Raw genomic sequence first — 24279 nt, forward strand, 5'->3', positions numbered from 1 at the left:
TCGTCAGTGCTGCTGTGGTATCACGGTGTACTTGATTGGCCCCGGTCCCATAGATACGTACGGATGCGGACGGATACGGACGCGAATCGCAACTCTAGTAACATCACTAAAAATATCTAGTTCGATTATTTAGTACCAACACTACCGGTAGTGAGCAAAAGTAACTGTTGTTTAAAACTGTAGCGCCGAACGTACCACATATAATGAACGCTTATCTAACCTTTACATTATTGCAGTCTATAAGATGGCAAATGATAGAGAATTGATAGACTTTCAACTACAATTAGTGGAATTAGGCCTTAATTTTATGGAAGTACTTGAATATATGAGAAGAAGAAGAAAATATATATAAATGATATGTATTAATCATCCCAAAAGCTTTTTTTACATTAGCATACTCATCAATAAGCAATATTCATGAGAATTTGAAAAATAAATTGTAGACCTGACATTTGAACATTAAATGTGGTACGTTTGGCGCTACAGTTTTAAACAACAGTTACTTTTGCTCACTACTGGTAGTGTTGGTACTAAATAATCGAACTAGATATTTTTAGTGATGTTACTAGAGTTACGATTCGCGTCCGTATCCGTCCGCATTCATACGTAGCTATAGGACCGGGGCCATTGAGATTATGCAGTAGCTCAAACTGTAGCAGTTCCCACCGCACAAATCTTATAATTGTATAGACCAATGAAATTGAAGTATTTAAATTTTGAAAATAGTCATGTAAAACCCTGTTCTATACCTATTTACCTGCTGGGATCTAGGTATGCATCTTCTACAAACATTACTGACCTTGAACAATATTATAACGTGATACATTTCTCGGATTGTAACGCTAAACTTGTATATGCCTGGGTTTTATCGAATTGGTAGCAAGTAAAACTAAGCAGGGAAAAAATTCATTTAGTTTTCGGTATTAACTCAATGTGTATAAATATTTATAAATTACAAAATGTAATGAAAGCTTAACTAGCAAAGGTAAGAATCCACAATAAAGTGTATTTATAAAAAATATTTATAAAAAATGGAAAATGTTACAGTAAACTATAATAATGAATACTTACGTAAATATTTTTGAAGGTTATTTTTGTGAAAACGTTGTTTAGACATGGGGAAACGCGGTAGAGTGCAAAAAAAATATCGACATAAATATAGTCTTCAAATAACAATGCTGGATTCAACAAATGAAAAAAAAAATTTAGAGTCAGAGTGCATGGGTCAAGTAATAACCCAAATTATTTCCTATAATTCTGATTTGAAAGAAAATATCAATGGTCCTCAAGATTGTACACCAGAATTTGAATTATTAGAGAATAAAAAGATAGGATACTATAATGATATGAGTCCAAAAATGAATATACGATTGCCAAAATTCAAACTCAATCTTGACACACCAGAAAATGACGATATGGATAACATAGAAGACAAAAAAAATTTTACTAATAGAGAAAAAGATGATTTTAAAAATTCAAAAGATTCGAAGAAAACATTATCAGTAGAAAAAGTTTTTGAAAGTGTAAATGAAAAAAGCACGTTAGGATCCACTTTAAAAGTTAATGATTTTACAAAAGGATTTTCTTTGAGTTGTAAAAGTGATTCAGAACTTTTCGATATACCTCGAAAAGAAATGACATCACTAAGTAGGTATTTTAAAATATCTTCATCAACTTTCAATTTGACAGTATCAGATCGAAGCAATTCTTTGAATTACTTTTTTGCTAGCAGACCAATACAGAATAACTCTAATACTAATAATGATTGTTCGAATAATTTTGGTCATGGAAATGAATTTTTAAAAAAAATTAGTAATATTAAAGATGATTGTTTATTATCTAACAAAAATTGTAATAGAAAATCATTTATTAATGACTGTTGCGTTAAAATTAATGATAATGAAAAACTAAAAAGCACAAATCTAAAATATATTTCAAACATTTATGAAGACAAGAACTGGGATTCTACATTAGAAAATATAGCATGTATTAATTTACCAGTAGTTTCAGATGTTGATATTAAAACATTAGGAGTATGTATTGCAGTTACTGCTACAAAATTTATGTTAATGGAGAAAAAATATGTTTTACATGAACTTTTTTATTACTTTTTAGACTGAGTCGCATGTAATAGTACTAAATAATGTCTCTGACATAGCTTTTTTAACTTCTGGCATAAAAAGTTATATGTTTTTAAAAAAATTGAAAGCATCTTTCATTAAACTCAAAACATGCTGCAGTAGATTAATCAAAAAATGTATCATTTGGATAAAAAAGGTACTTTGGAATCTGATCTATTGTAATTGTTTGGATATTATTTAATATGAGCATGTATTATAGGGATGTAAAACTATTAAAAATTCACTATCACTTATTATCACAGCATCAAATTCATCTGCACTAATAAATAGCGAATTGATGCAAGTAGTTGCTGTAGTTAGATGTGAAAATGAAAGAATTCTATCAGTATTGTCAGAAAAGATGTGTTCTTTATCTCAAGAACTGACAGAGGTATTAAATTTGTGAGTTAAATGCTTTAAAAAATATCTGATAACAATGATTTGTATTAGGTTCGAATGAGCAGTGAAGCAAATTTGCAAGCATTGAAAAATGAAATGAATAAGGCACAAACTTCTAATATTCTGCTGACAGAAACTACTAATAATTTGGTAAAAGAATTTAAAACTTTGCAGACAAAAGTTCAAGAAATCAAGTATACTTCACTATTAGAATTATCAGCAATTAGAAAAGATTCAGTTGTACCTCCACCTTCTCTAATTTCTTCATGCTGTAGTACTTTTGCAGTTGCTCCACCTCACTCTCCACTTTCACCTTCATCTTCATCTTTATCTTCAACTCCACCACCACCACCACCACCACCACCACCACCACCACCACCACCACCACCACCACCACCATCACCATCACCATCATTAATGCTTATCTCAAAATTAAAAAATACAAACTTAGTTACAATAAATAAGAAATTCAACAGTAATACATCAGTAAAAAAATGTTCTACATCTTTGAACAGTAGACCAACTATTACTGTTGAAGATTTGCTCAATGTTACACTTAAAAAAGCTCCTCAAAATTTCAAAGCAGTGGTAATTATTATGATAGTTATGTTACAGAAGAAAAGAAAGAAAAGAAAAGAAAATAGGTAGTTAATTGAAAAAATCTACTTTTTACAGGAAAATCGCCGAAACATGGTACCAGGGCCAAGAGGACCAGTCATATCTTTGGATATGTTGCGCAATGTTAAGTTGAAGTCCGCCCGCCGAAGATCATTGGATCAACATAAATCGCCAAGAAGTATGTCTCGTTTGACGAGAAATCGTTCACAATTGAATGTCAACCTTTCTCCACGCGCGCTGCATGCTGAGAGTTCTCTATCTCGATTACTGAAACATGCTGATACAAATAAACGGATTTTTTAAAAAATATACTGTCTCCAGTAGTACCGCCAGTGATGTTAGTCATACCATTTTGTCATTCAAAATCTGCTATAAATTAATAAATATTGACGGCTTGTAAAGATCTTTTGATCTAAGAAGACTAGATATATGATAATTTAATTTTTGACAATTATTTTGTAAAACAAATCAATTCAATGTTATTGTTATTGCTATACTTGTTTTCAAGTTTGAATTTTTTCCTAATATTTATAATATAACCATTTAAGATCTGCAAGTCAGTACGGAATAAATTATTTTTATATTATTTGAGTCTTATTTTCCTTGGTTATATTTTATTTAATGTTCGGCACACTAGTATATGTTTAAAATAATTAAAGTTCAAGCAAAGAAAGCAAATCAAAATAATAGATATTTATAATCACTTTATTTTCAATTTCCACGAATGGCTTTACAGTAAAAGTTATATTCCGTATAATGTATTAATTCTAATACAGAGCATCAGAATGCAGATTCAAAATATAAAAGATAATACTTTTTTCAACTTTCCTTTCATCAAAAGAATTTGATAGAGTATCTTACGTATCTACACATCTTGATGAAAGCCCTTTTTATTACTAAAATTTTCAAGTGTTATGTTTTTTAAATTTATTCATATGGTTATGATAATCGCTTTGAAAACACATGACGTGTACAATTATATAATGATATTTTTTCATGTTATTTACTTTATTCTATTGCAAAAATTTAGCATAGGATAATCGCTTTTGAAAACACATGACGTGTACAATTATACAATGATATTTTTTCATGTTATTTACGTTATTCTATTGCAAAAATGTATCTTAATTATTTTGTTTGACGTTTCCTATAATTAAAAATATCAATAATCTTACTTAGCAGTATTAATAATTATTTTAGTTATTCTTATATATATAATTTTACGCAATGTTACTAATATAATACTTATTTGCAGGGGATAACACGCAGTATACAGGCATGAACTTAAAATTGTTTCTATCCCTCTACATATTAGGTAATTATCAACAAATGTATTCTGTTTTTGCATGTACAAGAGCCAATCTGGAAAATGTAATACAGCTCTTGAATTTCGCCTCTAGTTAATTAAAAGATCAGATTATTTCTCTCTTGTTTTCTTTCATGATCTAAAAGATACAAGATTCATTGATGAAAAGATTGACATCTGTTACTAGGATTGACATCTGTTTATTAGGTTGAATCATAATATTGCTATCAATAAATTTATTCTATGATTAAAATTATTCTTAAGATAACGAATAAAAATAAAAATTTCTTGACGTTAAAAATAAAATAAATGCAGAGGAAAACATTGACAAACAAAGTACAGAGAACCATTTATTCTGTCATTTCTCAAATCATAACTATTCATACATTTCAAATAAGAGACGTATGCAAACGTACATTCGCGAAAAATGCCTGCTACTTAGCTAAACGTTCAATACGAATATTAACGCTACACAGGAAAATTTAGCATATTTTCTTGTTTATTTTTTAGTATAATATTAATATTAATATCTCGGCCTTCAAAATTATTAGCATAATTTCACAATTTGTTATCCAAAGCAGTGAAAGAATAATGAAATAATTCGTTAAGCTGAATCTTCAGTCTACCCTGATTCTTCAATTAGTACAATTCTGCAAGAATTCTTAGGAAAGTCTTTTGTTGTAGAGTTTCAACTATATTCCAATATATTCTCATCCTCAATATATGCATTCGTGTAAGAATCAATTAATCGATGATACAGTTAGCTGGACAATAATTAAAAAAAAATGGAAATTTTAACGTTATATTTAAAATTTATGCTTTTTCTTATTACTTACTATTTACGACACATTGAAAATTCGTTATGTTTCTAGAATTTGTTAGCATAGACTGTAAATTTTGCATGTTGAAATAAAAATGCGCAGTAATGAAATTAGGTGTCTTCAAATTCAATATAATTCAAGTTATGGTCGATAGCTGTTAAGTATATAATTTAGTATTTCTACTTTAATAAACGGCATGAGTGATATATGCACATACATTTGGTGATAAAAGGCAGAAGAAAATTAAGCAAGAAGACAAAAAATGCAAGTCAATCACTCAAACAAATTCAAAATGTAATAATTATTGAAAATTGAACTGCTACATCACTAGCCGTTGATTATAATGTCTCTATTTGAATGTAAGTCATGGAAAAGGAAATTTGAGATACTTTGTTGAGAATAAAGTTCTAAGAAAAATTTGGTACAATACAGCTGACAAAACTAATTCTCTTCTCGTGAAGCGCGTTGTGGCTGCAACATAGGAGCAATGGCTTGGTCACAGAGTGTACAGGGAGACTGAAATAAACAGAAAGAAAATAGCTACCGAGTGCTTTTAAGCAAATCCAGGCATACGCACTATGCAAGGAGAATACTCAAAGAGTTCGGTTGTTTTGTTTCACTGTGCTTGATTGGGCAACAGGCAAAAACTGCCACACTTAAATGCTTGCAACTCACTATATCGCAGGGTGCGTGTCATTTACATTAGTTTTTTATAATTTTTTGTATTCAATTTTGCGTGTCCCATAACTTAACATGTGTGATTGGATGATTTTGGAGTAACCGTACATGTGTACATAGGGCCACGCAAATTTTAAAGTACTCCCCCTCCCACCCCAACCTTCTTTCTGCTGAAGTAATTTTTCTTTTGCTTAGTTATTATTAAAGTTTGTTGTCTTGTCCCAATCATATGCATATTCAACACTCACTGTAACTAGAGTTACGATACATCCTGATCTTCTACATCCTGCAGTTGTTCTTTCTGTTCTCCTTCACCTGTGCACACAAAAAAGTAGAAGTTGACATTAGGCTGAGATAATACATTCCATATTGACAAGGATAATTGGGTAGGAATAGGTAGAAGATGAGTTTTAGAGAAAGAGAAAGAGGTCAGTTAAGAAGAATAACCATTGTAGTGTCCATAGCGAACATCAAATTGGAACATGGCAAACAAATTCAATGATGGTAAAGGTAATTACTGGCTTGTTAGGCAGTTTGGCTGGTTGATTTTAGAGGCAGGACAAAGATGTGGCTTTCATAAGAAACATGGCCAAAAAGTAGATAGCAAGAGAGCAAAAAAGAAAGGATGAAAACAACAGATAAATATATATAATTAGTAATTAACCATCTCCCTGCATATCTGAAGTCCATAAAGTAAGATTGTCCCTGAGAAGTTGCATAATGAGAGTTGAATCCTTGTAACTCTCCTCAGACAGAGTGTCCAACTCAGCGATAGCATCATCAAAGGCGGCTTTGGCCAAGCGACATGCCCTGTCTGGACTATTAAGGATTTCGTAGTAGAATACCGAAAAGTTGAGGGCTAATCCGAGACGGATCGGGTGAGTTGGGGGCAGGTCCGTCATGGCAATATCACTAGCCGCCTTATACGCCACTAGCGAATTCTCTGCCGCTTCCTTTCTGTCGTTGCCAATTGCGAACTCGGCCAAATAGCGGTGGTAGTCTCCTTTCCTGCAAACAGAAAATGAGTGTTTTTAGTGTGCTAGTAACCAGTAACAAAGCAGTTATTTAAGTTGGAGCTTGTTTGACATTACATTTTGTAGTAAAAAACTTTGGACTCGCCGGTGGAGGCGCACGGAATTAAATGTTTCTCCAAGACACCCAGAATGTCCGCACAGATGTCTTTTAACTCTTTCTCGACTTGAGAGCGGTACTGACGAATCATTTCGAGCTTCTCTTCGGCTCCCTTGGTCTCTTCCTTCTGCTCAATACTCGAGATTATTCTCCATGAGGCTCTTCTAGCACCGATAACATTTTTGTATGCAACTGACAGCAAGTTCCTCTCCTCGACTGTCAATTCAATGTCTAGCGAAGCCACTTTCTTCATTGCCTCGACCATCTCTGTAATCCATCCAAAAAAGATTCAGTCAATTTTTGCTCGGTTCATTTTACAAGTAGTTCCCCCCTATTTCCTGCGTTATTGCCTTTTGCATTCCTATCTTGCTCCGCTCTACTGCTATAGAACACCATAATCATACCAGTCTAAAAATACTATCAGCGTTAGCCGTTTTTCTCATAATCAACATTGGTAATTGAAGCAATGACCAACTTTCCAGATAAATTTATAAACAATAAGCATCAGTCATCGGGTAACTTATAAAATCGCGCTGAAAACGAGTTAAAGTAAAAGAGAGGGGGAAACAGGGAGAGGAAGCAGATCAATACTTGTCTTTGGTTACAAGCTCCCTTCCTTTGCCCGGCTCTCTATCTGTCTTTCTCGCGGGATGGCGCTCTTGGCTTTCGTGAGGCTGCCTACCCCTTTCGGCGCCCTGTTTACCTCTATACCCTGCAAAACGTTTTCGAAGCCCACGGATCTCTATGTGCCAGCCAAAAGATGGAACACGGGAAATATAACAACAATTTGCCTCTCAGAAAAATTAGAAAGCTTTTCAATTTACAAGTTAGTAAGAAAGACTAACAAAATTTCATCAAAAAACTAGAATTTTGCTTGTTCTGCTTTTTTAACTGGCCAGGAGTGAAGTAGGAATATACCTGCAACTTTACATTAAATAAAATGGAAAAAAACGCACGTTAGAGTAGTTGAAAAGAAATGCAAGAAAAAGTCAATATAATTGTCATGGATGTAGGATAAAAGAATAAAAATATATGTAATTAAATATAAAAAAAATAAGCGCAAAATTGTAGATGTGCCGAGAATACATATGTAGCTAAACTGCAGCAGCGTGGTACCGGTGAGATAGCAGAGGCCGGTAATTCCGATAAGAAGACTACGTTGTAACGTCGTTACACCAGTGTAGAATGACAAATAAATAACTAAAATCTAAAATATAGGCTGATATTGTAGTTTTTCGTCACAAGGAGCGTTTAATCAGGCGTTGGTCGTCGCTACGAGAAGATAAAGATAATGTGGACTCTGATGGCAGCGCTGAGCGAGCGACAAAGATAGAGAGGGGAGAGGTAGGGAGCATAGGTGTATGTGGCCAAGGCGTAAAAGCAGGCTGAGTAGGCTTGCTCGCTGGCTCTTTCTTTCTCTCGACCTGTGCGTGGTGTCTGTCCGGTCACGGCGACGGCACGTCACCTCAACGGCGGCAGCTCACCTTTTCCTCTTCCTACTCGACCATCTTTCCACAGCTCTGTGCCGTTGCATGCTCTCTCTCCCCCACTTGCAACTTCTACTGTAGCGCGTCACGCGTGTACGCATGCATTCCTATCCGTCTCGTGAATGAACACCGGTTCTGCTGTCCTGACGATTGATCTACCATTTCGAAGATGTCGATCACGCGAGCATTCAACCGGGTGCAAGGATCAATCTCGTGCGACGCGCCTATCCCGGAAATAAAAAAATGAAAGCGAAGCATGCGCCCGTCTGTGAGCAAGTCACAGAGAGAGAGAGAGAGAGTGTGAGAGAGAGAGAGAGAGAGAGAGAGAGAGAGAGAGAGAGAGAGAGTGTGTGAGAGAGAGAGAGAGAGAGAGAGAGAGAGAGAGAGAGAGAGAGAGAGAGAGCGCCAATCGATCGAGGTCTTCTCACGTCAGCAGCTACTACACGACCAAGCATCGCGCGTACTGCCTTTGCCTAAGATGGTCGAATGGATGTTCGTCAAAAATATTAAATTGTTCTTATTCTTTATAATAAAGAAAGAACGACGTATAAGCAGCGGAGGGAGGGGGGAGACAAGGGAGCGGACCAAATTGGAGAGGTTATTGCGTAGCGTTGCGTTGCGGTGCCAAAGGACTCACCGTCGTAACGTTCAGCCTGCTCGGCGAGCTTGGCCTTGTATACATTATCCTCTCTCTCAGTCATCCTGCTACGGTGGAGTTGCTTCTCAAATTAATCCTCGCTACTTTGTCGCTACTGTCGTCGTCGTCGTCGTCGTCGTCAGCTGCGGTGGCGGCGGTGGCACAAAGTTGGCTGGCAACGCGGCGAAGTGGGCAGGGACACTGGCTGCTCCTGCTCTCTCGCTCAGCTTGTTCCGTGCGATCGCGTGCGGCGCTGGCTGTACTAGGCTGAGCGCGACTCTGGCAACTGGCTCAGGTCTATCTACCAAGCAATTTATACGCGCGCAGGGAAAAGTAATTAACTATCGAGTGGTCGGTCACTATTGCCTAGCGTCTTTGCCCTTTTGCTCTCGATCAATGCTTCTGGCTAAGAACTTCGGCTAAACTATTTTCTTTGCTTCCTTGACTCTCAACTACTAGGGTACTGTTACTACTGTTCTCAACACTGTTCTATACTGCTGTCCATATAGGCTATGCTACCATAGCTAGTCCTCTATGTGCGCGCGCGCCAAGTACGCCTAACTCGAACTAACTCCAGCACTCGATTTCGAGTTTGCAATGTATATAGAATGGTAGTTTAACGTAGTTTAGATGTCGAGCCTATTACACGACACAGCAAATTAATGTATGGTTAGAAACCTCATCTGGTAAGGCAGTTGGACTTGGACATCCACAGAGCAATAACCCACTCCAACAGGTAAGCAATTAATAAGTGATGAAAATCCGGTTATCCATGCAAAACTTGTTTTCCTATTCGTAACGTATCTACGTCTGTTGCACACTTGTGGCATGCTTGTGGCCGTTCTTTCATTGTACCCTGTCCGAATTCCGCTTTTCAAGTTTGTTTTGTTTGAAAGAGAAAAAGTAAGATGCTATAAAGTTTAATTCGTTTTCTCTCGATTTGTAGTGTTATTATTACTTAATTGATTTAATTAAAATTGTGAAAGTTTGCCTTTCAATACGGTAAAAGATTTACAACCAGTATACAGTAATATAATACCTGCTTACCAAATTGTAAACTATTTTTAAATCTACTAATGTAGAATCAGCTGTTTTACTTAGTTCTGTGGTAAGCTTGGTAAATATAACTCCAGATTCTTTAATCTGATTGCAATCAATTTATTTCAAATTTTCCAAATACAATCTATCGATTATTGTAAAAATTTATTAATGGTACTTTGGCTTGTATATCAATTTCATCTGATTTTGAAGCTTCTGGTAAGCTTCCACGTTTCAAAATAGGAAATATTTTGATAATTGACAGAAACTGTTTCATTAATTATTTCAAATTCCATATCTTCATTATTTTCGTCAAATAAATCAGGATAAACATTAACAATAGCTTGTAACAAAGTGTCTTGACTATCATCCTAGAGACTGTAGAACTTGAATTAAATCAAGATAACATTTTTAAGCGTTACGTTTTGGATTCTTCTTTTTCTTGCAAGTTGATAATTCTATATCATTTTATTACTCTACAATTTCTTCTTTCGTCTCCTGAAAATCTTCCTATGAACATGAGTTATGTCTTCATAATTATTATTATCTCCATCAGTATCAATTTGCTCGTGACTATAGTTTATATAGTTAATACAAACAAGATGACCTATAAATTATTAATTACAGATTATTTTCATTATTCTTTCAAATTTCAGAGACCATCAGCTATATTTATATTCTTATTTTTATTCTTTATAGCCCATCAAATTATTAACCTTGCAGGCATCAATTTTCAAAGGAAAAGTATTATTGTGAGTGTTGTTTTTTGTCAAAGTATAATTACAATTTCCATCAATAATTAATTCTACACATTTTTTTAATCTAATCTAAGAGCAGTGGTGAAATTGGCAATCATTCCAATAAAAGACACTCTGTAATTAATACATTTGAATGTCAAGCAATGCAGAATTTAAAAAATATGCTCAATGACCTGCAAAGCACAATTTCAATATTTTGATTCTTTTCTAAATGTTTCTTAAGGAAATGAAAAGCAGTAAGTATTTGAATAAATAATGAATATGTTCTATAAATATATGTTTTTGATTCTATTTTAGATGACAGTTGATGATGCTATGACTGTAGTATGATGATGTGGTACAAATTGTATAAACTCTAGATATGCAAAAGATTTTGATTTTCACTCAAAATTTTATTCATTTTCGAAGTTATTGCACATATATTTTTTTTCCTGTACCAATTAATTGCATTCTTCTAATATTATTAACCAAGTATATATTACAATAAAGGCATTGGCCCAATAGTTAAAGCAGAGCAATTTTTTTGGCTGTTTTATTTCTATGTAAAATTGGTCTGACACATTGCTATCACAAGGAATTTCTATATACTTCTCTGGTTTATACACGAAAAAATATTTTTGAACCAATAATTATGATCAATGAAATCAATTGTTATTCAATTTTTAATGACAGCATAGTACTTTACCATAACACTTATTTGAATTTTTTTAAAAATTAAAAAAAATAGTTAAATATGAAGAACAGTTTGATGGTATAATAGTTGATCCGTCACATCTTCCTTTGCCACCAATTATGGCAAATATTCCAACTCCTACACCAAGAGATCCAGACCCTGGATTTTATTTTTCTTTAAGAAGTTTGCACACTATGTCTCCAAGGTATATTGAAGTTCTTAGAAAAAAATGCTCTTTTAGTAATTTGAATCTTGGAGCACAGAATAGATCAAGAACTTCTATTACAGGTATTTTGTTTCTGTGACGTGTTTTAAGATTTACATAATTACTATATTAAGGTAAATTTGTTTCAAGGTATTTAACAAACAACTATCGTTAGCTGTGAATGCTGCACAACGTAAGATCGCATCTGGATTGTAGTCCTAAATGTTGATTAGTACAAATATTTATACAAAAGCTATCTTTACCATAACTTGTAAAGATATGGTAATATTCATACAATTATTAATAGTAAATGTTTTTCAAAACAGAAATACAGTGGAACTGAAAATTCGCTAAGATATAATTCACTATAAAGGAATAAGACATTATATTGATCCTCTTTTCGTTAACATTCAAGAACTAATAGCACATTTAAGCATAGATTACAGATTGAAGATACAGTTGCTAAAGTAGATATAACATGTCATAGTAAAAGTAGAAGGAATAAGAGAAAAAAAATTCCGTTAATCACTGGCGAAAAAGTAAACATCGATCTTTCAGCAATTAAGTAATCAATTTTTAAGTATAGTTCAACATGTCACAATAAATTACAATTTTTAATGTATTAATTATAGCGAATCTTATATATTATAAATTCGTTTAGATCCTAAAATGATACTAATCCTAGCTGTTCAAATTGAACAACTAGATTATCAATGGCGATACTAATTACGACATGAAAGAGACGACAGATCAAAAAGCTATCGATGTTTTGAATAATCATGCAACACCGGCAACGAGATTAGTACTTATTGCCACGATTGAAAATGAATATTGCTATTACAAAGTAAGACTGTAGCAAGCTGCGCATTTCTTAACGAAAATAAAAAAATTACAAATTTTAGAGCTTTTATAAAAATCAACAGTTGTCATCGTTTCGATTATCTTAAGTTGCAAATGAAATGGTAGCTATGTGGGCTGGTCCACCTGCTATGTTAGCGATATTTATTTAGAAAATTATTTGGCTCTGCTTTTTGTAAAAGAATTATAAGGTAGAATAATATTACAAAATTTCAACATTATTTTTTTTAAAAGGTAATTTTAAATAGATAATTTGATTTTCTCGAAGTAAAACATTTATGTCAACGTCTTTTTTCAGACTATTCCTGTAGGCATGAGGATCAACCGTGGAATTTGTCCTCTAGAAGTACTTAGTGCTACTGTAACTCCAGTTATTAACGTTTCACATGGGTAAGATTACGATCTGAATGTAATTCAAGCATTTCCATGTAATCATAGACAAAACAGTCTTATCAGAGCCACTTTTAAGTTAGAATAACATCTCTTTGGATCACGTCATCGCTTCATTATTTAGTCCAGTCAAATAGGGGTCTGAATAGAAAAAGTGTTGCAGAACTGTCATTAATGTGTTGCCAAGAAGTTTTAAACTCTCAGTAATTAGATTCTGCAATTATTGTTTCTCTAAATTCAGGGCAAATGGAAAATTTAAATAATTTTTACGATTTACTCGGAAATGGCTCGATTCAGTAGAAAAAAAATACGTCATCGTGTAGAGGGCAAAATTTCACATCGAAAATCATGTACTGCTCTATTTTCACGAGGGCGACCAATAAAGTTGCTGGTGTTCTTCGCAAACTGTATATTACCCAGGTTCTGGTAATGATAGCCATGTAGCTATTTGTTTTCAGATTTGACCTATAAAAAAATATTACCATGTAACAATTAATATTAAAAATTAATTTATTTTGAAGACTAATGTAACGTCCGAAAAGATGTTACTCGGCCTTTTCTCTATGTATTTTTTGGTTTGATGCTTGCGCATCGTGAACTGAGAACGAGAAAAGTATTGTGAGAAATATAATAGCTATCCGCTGCTAAGCTAAAGTTATGAAGGAGTTGACAGAGCTTGCAAATAAATTGCAATATACTAACAAGGAAAGGATAATAAATCGGTAGGGCTTTTATAGTATATTACGATACAAGTGCGGGAACGTATTTTTTGATATGATGTGTGGAAAGTGCGATTTTCAACGCACGTTTTTTCCGAGCGTGCGGGAAAAACGCTCTTTCCACACATCGTATAAAAAAATACGGTACGGGACATGTTGGTTTCCTAACAGGCTCTTAGTTATCATAAAAGTAGATAGAAGAGCCGCTATCACGCGAAAATAGAGGAAAATGTGTATTGATAGGAAAACTTTCTTTGTAAATGAAATTACTTGCTTTATTTATTTTTCTTTTTGATACACGAAACACGGGTTGGAAGATTTGGCTAGGTCCACTCTTAGTGTTTCTCTGTGTAGAAACATGGTTTGGAAGAACCTTCTAGGCCGTGCCACACTCATAAACCTTGCTTGCTTGGAACTACTCACTGTCCTGCACTGCCAGACTTTTAGGCTGATACGATTTTTTAGGCCCCGGTCCCATAGATACGTGTACGGATGCGGACGGATACGGACGCGAATCGCAACACTAGTAACATCACTAAAAATATCTAGTTCGATTATTTAGTACCAACACTACCGGTAGTGAGCAAAAGTAACTTGTTTAAAACTGTAGCGCCGAACGTACCACATTTATGTTCAAATATCAGGTCTACAATTTACTTTTCAAATTCTCATGAATATTGCTTATTAATGAGTATGCTAATGTAAAAAAAGCTTTTGGGATGATTAATACATATCATTTATATATATTTTCTTCTTCTTCTCATATATTCAAGTACTTCCATAAAATTAAGGCCTAATTCCACTAATTGTAGTTAAAAGTCTATCAATTCTCTATCATTTACCATCTTATAGACTGCAATAATGTAAAGGTTAGATAAGCGTTCATTAAATGTAGTACGTTCGGCGCAACAGTTTTAAACAACAGTAACTTTAGCTCACTACCGGTAGTGTTGGTACTAAATAATTGAACTAGATATTTTTAGTGATGTTACTAGAGTTGCGATTCGCGTCCGTATCCGTCTGCATCCGTATGTACACCCAACGTGGATTGAATCGCGACCCCCCCAGTTAGGTTGGTATGAGACTATGAGTGCTACTTTCAGTCCGTAACGGTGGTTTTCAGATCGGTCATAGTATAATGCTCGTTCTTAAATTATATAATTAAAACCTAAAATCAAATAATCATGCATCTAAATTCATTGTTCGGCAAACAATTAATTTTAAACCTAAAAACAAATTAGTAACGTTTTAGCTTTTTATCGTATCTTAAAACGAATTTTCATTTTTGAATTTTCCCGCGGTTTCTTCGTTCAATGCAACGACGGAATTCTCATACCAACCTAACTGGGGGGGGTCGCGATTCAATCCACGTTGGGTGTACCTATATGACCGGGACCTTATAGTCCAGTAAAAATAGGCCTGAAATGTTTTTGTCACGGAAGTGAATGCATTTTTTATATATGGTAAATTGAGGTCGAAAAAGACGATTCTGAAATTTGCATAGTTCTAGGTCCAGGGGTTCTATGAGAAAATCACGTTTGAAACTTGTTTTCGCCTGTATCTCGCGAACGGCTGAACGTACGACAAAATAACATGCACTAATCGAAAGAGCGTGAAATTTTACATCAGAAACAATGTTTAACCCGACATCGATGAGTGGAAAATGTTGGGATAAAAATTAAAAATAAAAAATTTTACGTGAATAAGGTAGAAGGGGAAGGTTGGGAAAGGCGCGGTATAGTTTCGCTCTCCTCCTCCGCCCCTCCAAGCGTGCGCAGACAGTCGACGATACTCGGCAATCGTCGGCCTATAGCAGCTGAAGAGGGGAAACGTGCATGTACGCGCGCTTGAATTCATTTTCGATATTTGGTGGCCGGCGATGGAGCGGTAATCGGAAACAAGTCTTATTATGATCTTTTAGGATTCTCTCTTTGCAACTAATCTGAAAAATACTCTCATCACAAGTACTTAAACGAATTAGTTTAACGTAAGCCCCACCTCTTCTTAATGAACATATGTAACATCCATATCACTTAAATGACATGTGACGATAGCCGAGGTAGCTAAAGCGTACCATCACTTTGATAGTATACTTATATTTTATAAGTTTTAATTATTGAAAAAAAATTACTTAGAAAGTTGTATTTCCATATTTAGCTGACTTGTACCTGAAAATTACTACAAAATTACATTTGCAATGTTTACTTAATTACCGTATATAAAATTTTCAGTCCTAGCAATGAGATAAGCATTGTTATTTGAACATGGATAAATATTTAATATATAAATATGTATTTAAAACTTTTTTATCAGTTTGATCAACTTTTAAAGAACAAAATGTGAATCGATATTAATCCTTTTTAATTTGAGAATAATTCATAAATAAATAATTTTGTTAATGAAAGATTGTTTAAACCATTGACGCCCACAGGACTGTTTTTCGAATGCTAACTTTGAGTTACTGTTATGTAATGAATTGAAACAAAAAAAAATCAGGAACCCGAAATTCCTAAGTTTTTAAGAATGCACGTTCTAATGGCTTTGGTTAGGAATTTCGCAAAAAAACTCGAAAATTAATAAAAAAAATTCTATATTTTAAAACGAAAAGTGAATTTTAAAAAATGAATGAAGGACCGTTCTGTGGGCGTTAATGGCTGTATTGGACGTATCCACAGAATTTTATTTTTGATTTGTGTTTCATACATTTTAATTATATTAACAATTTGATCAAAAACAAGAACTTATTATAAAATTATTGAATATGCTAAAATATTATAATAATGAAAAATATTTTTCGAACATTACATAAATATATAATTTAATATAATAATTAAAATAAATTAGAATGTGCAGTATAATTTTTCATTCATCAATTTCTGACTCGTTAAAATTTTCTTTTTGCGCAATATTTTCTTCATTATCGAATATATCCTCATTAGTTTCCTCGATTTCATGTTCTTGCTCTTCTATGTCAGTTTCTAATATAACTTTGCTAGTATTGGCTGCATTTTCACAAATTTGGCCGTTACAATTTGTGCAACTGTAGCTACATTTTATTCTAGCTTTTTTGCACGAGCACCGAAACGTATTACAATTTGTTTTACATCCACAGAATACCTAGAAATGAAATTAATGATTAATTTTTTTATCTCGATAACAATTATATTAATGTATAATTTTGGATTATTATTCCGGGCACCTAAAAAATAATTAATCTAAAAGCTCTTTGGAATAAAAATATAATCAAATTTAAGGTACGAGGACCCAATATCGGACATTACTCAATATCGGCTATCTATCGAATCTCGAATTCATGCACTAAATGACCGCTCGAAGCTCATAAATTATGTTTATAGTGTTAATTTATGAAATTTCCATACATTAAAATCAGTCCGGAACACCAATTCCGATTTCTAGAACCTATTTTGTGCTCGAGAGCAGCGAATTTCTGGAGTCTTCTAAATCTCCTTAGCAGACTATCTCCGATTCTAGACGTTCTAATAACTTTACTTATCAGGGGTCATATATCATTTGATTAGGCTTCTCCCGTCCTTTAAAATGCATCTTTCAAAATACATTTTCAAATACCGGACATTACAAAGCATCAGTATAAACGAGTTATAATTATACTTTTTCATTTCCTTACACCTTTAAGACTAATAGAAATTGATATTTGAAGCCATTTTCATGTTTTAGACGTAATTTTCAATTTCAAAAATACCTTTTTCACCATAATCCGATGTTATAAATTATAATTATATTTTTTCGATCGCTTACATCTTTCAGTATAACAGGAATTGATATTGAAAGCAATTTTCAGGATTTACACACGATTTTCAATTTCAAAAATACTTTATTCATCAATGTACGATATTGGGTACCCTCAACATTTTTGTATCGAAAAAATGTAGTCTATTTAAAAGAGCAATAGCTCGAGCTGACCTTCTCCGAATTGATTATGCGGAGGCTCATTTTCTCTTATAAATAGCTTTCAAATGAGATCATACGTAATTAAAAATTCTCTTTCGGTCAAAAGTTATGTCTATTCGCGCTTAAGTGTCCGACATTGAGTCCCCGTACTTTATATATTTTATTTCTGGATAATCTAATATTACTCACCAGCTCTAGTAACCCTTTAGGTGCAACTGGTTCTGTGTTCATTATAGATATCATCATATTACTCGTTCTTTTCCATCCCCATAATACTGGATCTAATTCAAAACCAAGCCAAATTTGCATTTGGTAGTACGAGGTGTGATCAAAAAGCAAGGTGAATTTTGAAATTTAGCGGGCTACGTCCGTTCGATCTTCGACTTTTTTATTTGGTTATGTCGGTACACTCGTCTAGAACATACGTTCCAAATTTCAGCTTTGTAGTATGTTTGGTTTGTTTGTGAGAGGCATCAAGGTTAGAAGTGTTTTGCGTGCTCCACGATTTGCTGCTGTCTAAAAACATAGATCAAAGAGTTTGCATTAAATTTTGTGTGAAAAATGGAATCAAATGTTCCAAAACACTTGAAATGCTGAAAGTGGCATACGGTGAGTCTACTTTAAGCCAAAAAAATGTTTACAAGTGGTATAAACTCTTCCAAGAAGGCCAAGAAGACACCGACGACGAACCTCGTTCTGGACGCCCCAGCACATCAACAACTGATGAGAATGTTGAAGAAGCGAAGAAAATAGTGTTGGGAAATCATCGAATTACCATTAGAGAAATTGCTGATGATATTGGCATCTCATTTGGTTCGTGCCAATCAATTTTGACGAGTGTTTTAGACATGAGACGTATGTCAGCGAAGTTTGTTCCGAAATTGCTCAATTTCGACCAAAAGAAACGTCGCATGAGCATCGCCCAAGAGCTACTAAATGACGTCAACGATGATCCAGATTTACTCAACAGGGTTATAACAGGTGACGAAACATGGGTATACGGTTATGACGTCGAGACTAAGACTCAATCGTCCCAGTGGAGGCATTCTGGATCACCAAGACCAAAAAAAGAACGCCAAGTTCGATCAAATGTAAAGGTTTTGCTTACAGTTTTCTTTGACTGCAGGGGCGTGGTGCATCATGAGTTCTTGCCACAGGGTAGAACAGTAAATAAGGAATATTAACTGCAAGAAACGTCCGAATTTGTGGAAAAATAAAAATTGGCTTTTGCACCATGATAACGCCCCTGCTCACACATCGTTGCTTGTGCGCGAATTTTTGGCTAAAACCAACACAGTAACGATGCCACAGGCACCGTATTCCCCAGATCTGGCCCCCTGTGACTTCTTCTTGTTCCTAAAACTGAAGAGGCCCATGAAAGGACGGCGTTTTGCCACGATTGAGGAGATAAAGACGGCATCGAAGGATGAACTAAACAAGATCACAAAAAATGATTTTTTGAAATGCTTTGAGGATTGGAAAAAGCGTTGGCACAAGTGCATTATATCCGAGGGGGATTACTTTGAAGGAGATAAAATAAAAATTGATGAATAAATAAATATTTTTTGAGAAAAATAAAAATTTACCTTACTTTTTGATCACACCTCGTATACTCGTTTAGCATGCTCTCTCAATATTGCAGCTGTAGGTGGTAAATATTTTAAAGAAAATTTTTTTTTTTGCTGCTGCTGTAGATTTCGAAAAAATTGTATATCTTAACTCCTGCAGAGATTGGCTTTCTTTATTTGCACCATATAATTTCATGATAAGTTTTTCAGCAACTTTACATATATCATCAATAGCTTGATTTGGTTTATAGCAGATGTTTATTAATTTTTGCAATTCTTCATCTTTTTGTAATAGTGCGATGATGCTTTTATTGCCTTGGTTATATATAGCACTGGTAGAATCGCACCCGGCAAAGGCATGAGTAAATAGAATATATTTTTGGAATTGCAAGTTCTCTTCACTACAATATAATTCCTTCTTTGAGTTCCATAGTCTTTTATAAAAATATATATCATAACCGTCAGATTGTGTAATTAGTAAAACTATTAAATCAACATCATTACCAAATACCGCAACCACATTGTCAGTATTATCTTTTAATTCTATAGCCGTTCGAACAATAACTGGATCTGCATCTTCATCCAAAATTTTTGTAGCAATATTGTTTCTTTGCAGATATTTTGCAAGTAAGTCTACAAAAGCAAGTTTATTACAAATGTTTGAGAGAAATTTCTTCTGACTGATAGGTATTATTTTATCTTGAGAAATTTGTACATCAGCTCCAAAATTTTTTTCTATTCTACAATATCTTTCATATGATTTTACTCCAATTAATTCATTGTTATATCCATAAAAAACGACTGTAATATTTTTTCCAAAGTGCCTGAGATATAATAAATATGATTTATAAACGTCTTGATATGTCGAGTTGTGGGGCCAAACTACAGTATTCAATAGCCAGCCCCCATCTATTACATAAATCGTATCTGAATCCATTAACTGTAATTTATCATTACAAGATTTTAGCAAATCGTATATTTTCGATTTCTGTGATTTTCTCATCAAACCTTTTTCATTAAATAAACTTAAGGGAAAAGGTGTAAGTTCATATGCAAAACTTCAAGTATTTTTTAGGGATCCTCACGAACAGTATTACAAATCCTTTGAAATAATAAATGTGTATCTATAGTAGACAATCCACTATCATCTTCAAGGTGTGTACCAGTAGCAACACTTGCCAGAGTTTTCACTTTATAAATACGTGACAGTGAAATATTGTTAGCATTTTTGCCAACCATATCTTCCATTTCCAACAGCCCCTTTTCGACTGCTTTGTAACAATCTATCTTTGGTCCACCAATAATTCCCGTAGAAAGCGATACTACGCCATGTTCATTATGGTTGAAAGGATTATGATTCTGAAGCCATGTTACAAATTCATTGATATCATTCGTATCCCTTTTCATTCTGCTATCAGAAAGATCGACGTGCTGTTCACTAGTGTACGATTTTAATTCACAATAATTTTTTAAACACTCCATTACATTGAAAACCGACGGCATAGAAAATAAATAACGTGCCACAACGCTAGGAATGACGCCTCGGCCATGCTTCAAGTCCGTTCCAAAAAATCTATTCAACGTTTGTTCGATAATCATATCGCTCCATACACCAGGCCATGCCTTGTCTGATCTACGAATGGTGAAATAGCCATCCTTAGTATAACGTTCAAATTCATAATGGTCCATCGACATATCTAATATTTCCATATCTTGAAGATAAATTTGGGCACATTTTGCATAAGCGCAGTGGCCACTGGAATAAAATATTGCTAGCATAATATTCTGTAAATGCAATTTCCAGTCGCCTAAGCGTTCTGCTTCTATAAACTGCAAAGCTATGATAACACATTTAAAATATTGTATCCACAATTTAGCAGTTGAGTTCTTTTTCTCCAAAACATCGAGTTTTTCTTCAAATTCTCGGGATAAATGTTTCATGAAGTTATTATTCTTAATATCTTTTATCGACAAAGATTTATACGCAAATTTACCAACAAATTCTTCAAAGAGTTCATCTATACCAGCGGGGTTTTTGTGATTGATTTACAAATGAGGATAGCTATAGCAGAAAAACTTAAAATATGGGCTCGCATTGCTCTTGAAAACGCATGCCCGGTGAGCATTTTTTTTACTGATTCTGACGCATATACCATTGACCACATTTCCTCAAGTCCACTTCCGTCCATGATGTAACCAATTGCTCCTAAGTAGGACATTAATAAATGAAAACCTCCTAAGCGAATAATGACGGTTCTCAATTCATTAAACATCGATTGTGCAATAATACAACGGGCTTTCCAGTACAATGGTTGATCAAATGTGACAAATGTGGTTTTTTGACTGATCTTATGAGTTTCCGTAGCTGCATAATGTAATGCAGTATTCAAGGTTGTTAATTTAGAAGGCAGTAGATTAATAAATGGTAAACATATTATATTAGAGAGTGAATAATCGATATCTGCTGATATAATCTCCATGAACCCTTTCCAAGATGGTAGCTTTGTATTTTTTAATGCTTTACCCCATATTATGCTGCATAATATACTGGAAAAATTGGTCGATTTCCGAGGTGAAGCGTCTGTACAAATTTGAATTCCATGTTTTCTAATGCAGCTGATTCTATTACGCTGAAGGGTATTGTTTGGATTTTTTTTCTCTTTGATATTTCTTCCGCGGTTGGCATTTTCGTACATTTTTCAGAACCACCCTCTACTATAACATGAAAATCAGGCGTATAGACTGCGATACCCCCTAAACAATGAAAAGTTTCGCAACCATCTAATGTTCCAACATTGTGATCGGTATTATGGAATATAAATTGAACAAATGCACTATCAACATGATGAATTGACGGGTTGATGATTGTTGAGGCTTCATATAATTGAATAGATGAATATGATGCGCATACTCCAAATTTCGAAAGAAAGTCAATTACGATTCGCGATCCCGTTTTTCTATAAACATACAATCCTAGATCCAGCTGTAAATTCGAAAGAAAAGCTCTTGGACGTGTGTAAGTCACTATACTATGTGCAATCATGTCGATTTTCTCTTGATTTTCTTCGACACTTCTCTTTCTTCTTTTACTATTTAAAACGCCGTCGAGGAAGTTTTTTAATAATTGTGGAATTTCTGAATTCACGTTATCAAGAAATTTTTCAGCTGGTGGGTACAAAGAATTTTGATATTTTGCGTTCAAAATTTCAGCAGCAAAATTTATGACAGCGTTCTTTTCGAAATCGCTTATTGACTTTTTACTGACCCAATCGCTACATATTTAAGTGAAATTAATTTTTTTATAGTAAATAAATGTTTCCCGACCAGGATGTTTCAAAATAAAAATATCATTGTTGTATTTATCTTGCAATATATTGCACAATAGTTTATTGCTGATTTTTTTTCATTCAAACCATGCAATTCCGATAAAGTAAATTGAAATTTGCCACTTTTCTCAATGTAACTCCATACAGGGTACCAAAAAGTTCCGGAACACCCTAGTAAGTCCTGAGATATAACTATTTCCGAGGAGATTAAGGTTATTCCTGTAGTAACTTTGAACGAGGAACCAGTGGTGACCTTGGTTTTGACCTTGAGCTTGACCTTCAAGGGTATTTCAAGAATAACTTTTTTTTTCAAATGGGAACCCCTATTTTTGACAACGACAATCGAAAAAGCGGGAAATTTTACGTCCAAAACGGTAATTTAAATTTTTTTTTCATGGCCTTGAGAAGGTCAATTTAAGGTCAAATGCTTGAAAAACTGCCTAAAAGCGTTTTTTTAATTTTTAAGATATCGAAAAATGACCTCTACAAAATTTGTTCAGAAAAGAGTAGGCCACTCAATGCACCAAAAACCTTTGACCTTTAACCTCATTTTGAAGGTTATTTCAAGGTCGAAGTGTTTTTTGTAATGGAAACCCCTCTTTTTGACCCCGAATTCGCACATAGCGCGAAATCAGAAAGAAACATTCAAAATGTAGTGAGTGGAAAAAACTTATCCAGCAAAAAAACTGTACCTATGTCTCTGCTTGCTCCTCATTTAAAACAACTTGACTTTCGGTTTGGATAACCCGTTACTTTATTATTCAAACAATCAAAGGTGACCTTGAAATAACCTTAAAATGATCTTGAAGGTTAAAGATAAGGTCACTGTAACATGCTCCCAGTAGAATTTAATATATTTAGCCCGAAACATTTTGTAAATGTTTCGCGAATAATATTGAATCTATTTCATGACCTTAGCGATGAACGTCGTGGATCAATCGAAACTCAACATCATACCTTATCCAAACGTCGGATTTTGCGCTATGTGCGAATCCGGGGTCAAAAAGAGGGGTTTCCATTACAAAAAACACTTCGACCTTGAAATGACCTTCAAAATGAGGTTAAAGGTCAAAGGTTTTTGGTGCATTGAGTGGCCCACTCTGTTCTGAACAAATTTTGTAGAGGTCATTTTTCGATATCTTAAAAATTAAAAAAATGCTTTTAGGCAGTTTTTCAAGCATTTGACCTTAAATTGACCTTCTCAAGGCCATGAAAAAAAATTTAAAAATACCGTTTTGGACGTAAAATTTCCCGCTCTTTCGATTACCGTTGTCAAAAATAGGGGTTCCCATTTGAAAAAAAAAGTTATTCTTGAAATGACCTTGAAGATCAAGCTCAAGGTCAAAACCAAGGTCACCACTGGATTCCTCGTTCAAAGTTACTACAGGAATGACCTTAATCTCCTCAGAAATAGTTATATCTCAGGACTTACTAGGGTGTCCCGGAACTTTTTGGACACCCTGTATATTATCAATTACACGATCTCTTTCAATGTCAACATTAGAAGGTACGGGTTCTTCGTCATATGGATTGGTTACTTGTTCTGAATGTTCTTCTTCTAACGATACTTCCGAAGGTTTACACCAGAAATTAATATAACACACATAATGGTATTGA

At 34.1% G+C, this 24279-nt stretch overlaps 3 protein-coding genes and 1 pseudogene across 4 annotated transcripts in view; 3 read left to right on the plus strand and 1 right to left on the minus strand.

The window, feature by feature from the left end:
* Positions 1–777: 777 nt before the first annotated feature.
* On the plus strand, positions 778–4853 carry LOC131663367 (arp2/3 complex-activating protein rickA-like). 2 transcript variants are annotated; one of them, XM_058933739.1, is made up of 7 exons: positions 778–985; positions 1088–2033; positions 2116–2277; positions 2341–2511; positions 2571–3107; positions 3195–3315; positions 4393–4853. In XM_058933739.1, the coding sequence occupies exons 2-7, from the start codon at positions 1116–1118 to the stop codon at positions 4539–4541; spliced, it is 2058 nt and encodes a 685-aa protein (XP_058789722.1). In that variant the 5' UTR covers positions 778–985; positions 1088–1115; the 3' UTR covers positions 4542–4853. The 2 variants fall into 2 exon arrangements, with proteins under 2 accessions (XP_058789722.1, XP_058789723.1); XM_058933740.1 differs by having other exon boundaries at positions 2571–3104; positions 3195–4535.
* Positions 4854–4995: 142 nt separating this feature from the next.
* Positions 4996–9648, minus strand: LOC131663369 (14-3-3 protein epsilon). Its single transcript, XM_058933743.1, has 5 exons — positions 9198–9648; positions 7034–7340; positions 6607–6950; positions 6191–6257; positions 4996–5780 (listed from the first exon to the last, which is right to left on the minus strand). The coding sequence occupies exons 1-4, from the start codon at positions 9259–9261 to the stop codon at positions 6202–6204; spliced, it is 771 nt and encodes a 256-aa protein (XP_058789726.1). The 5' UTR covers positions 9262–9648; the 3' UTR covers positions 4996–5780; positions 6191–6201.
* A 143-nt stretch (positions 9649–9791) lies between these two features.
* Positions 9792–13083, plus strand: LOC131663358 (transcription initiation factor TFIID subunit 2-like; annotated as a pseudogene).
* LOC131663368 (uncharacterized) overlaps positions 12430–24279 on the plus strand; it is a 42316-nt gene continuing 30466 nt past the window's right edge. Inside the window, exons 1-2 of the mRNA XM_058933742.1 lie at positions 12430–12963; positions 13028–13119. Of these exons, the coding sequence (XP_058789725.1) occupies positions 13116–13119 (4 nt within the window). The 5' untranslated portion in view covers positions 12430–12963; positions 13028–13115. The remainder of the gene's footprint in view (positions 12964–13027; positions 13120–24279) is intronic.

The sequence above is a fragment of the Phymastichus coffea genome, unplaced genomic scaffold, assembly GCF_024137745.1.
Source record: "Phymastichus coffea isolate CEN01 unplaced genomic scaffold, Cenicafe_Pcof_1.1 PCOF00033, whole genome shotgun sequence".
NCBI classification, from domain to species: domain Eukaryota; kingdom Metazoa; phylum Arthropoda; class Insecta; order Hymenoptera; family Eulophidae; genus Phymastichus; species Phymastichus coffea.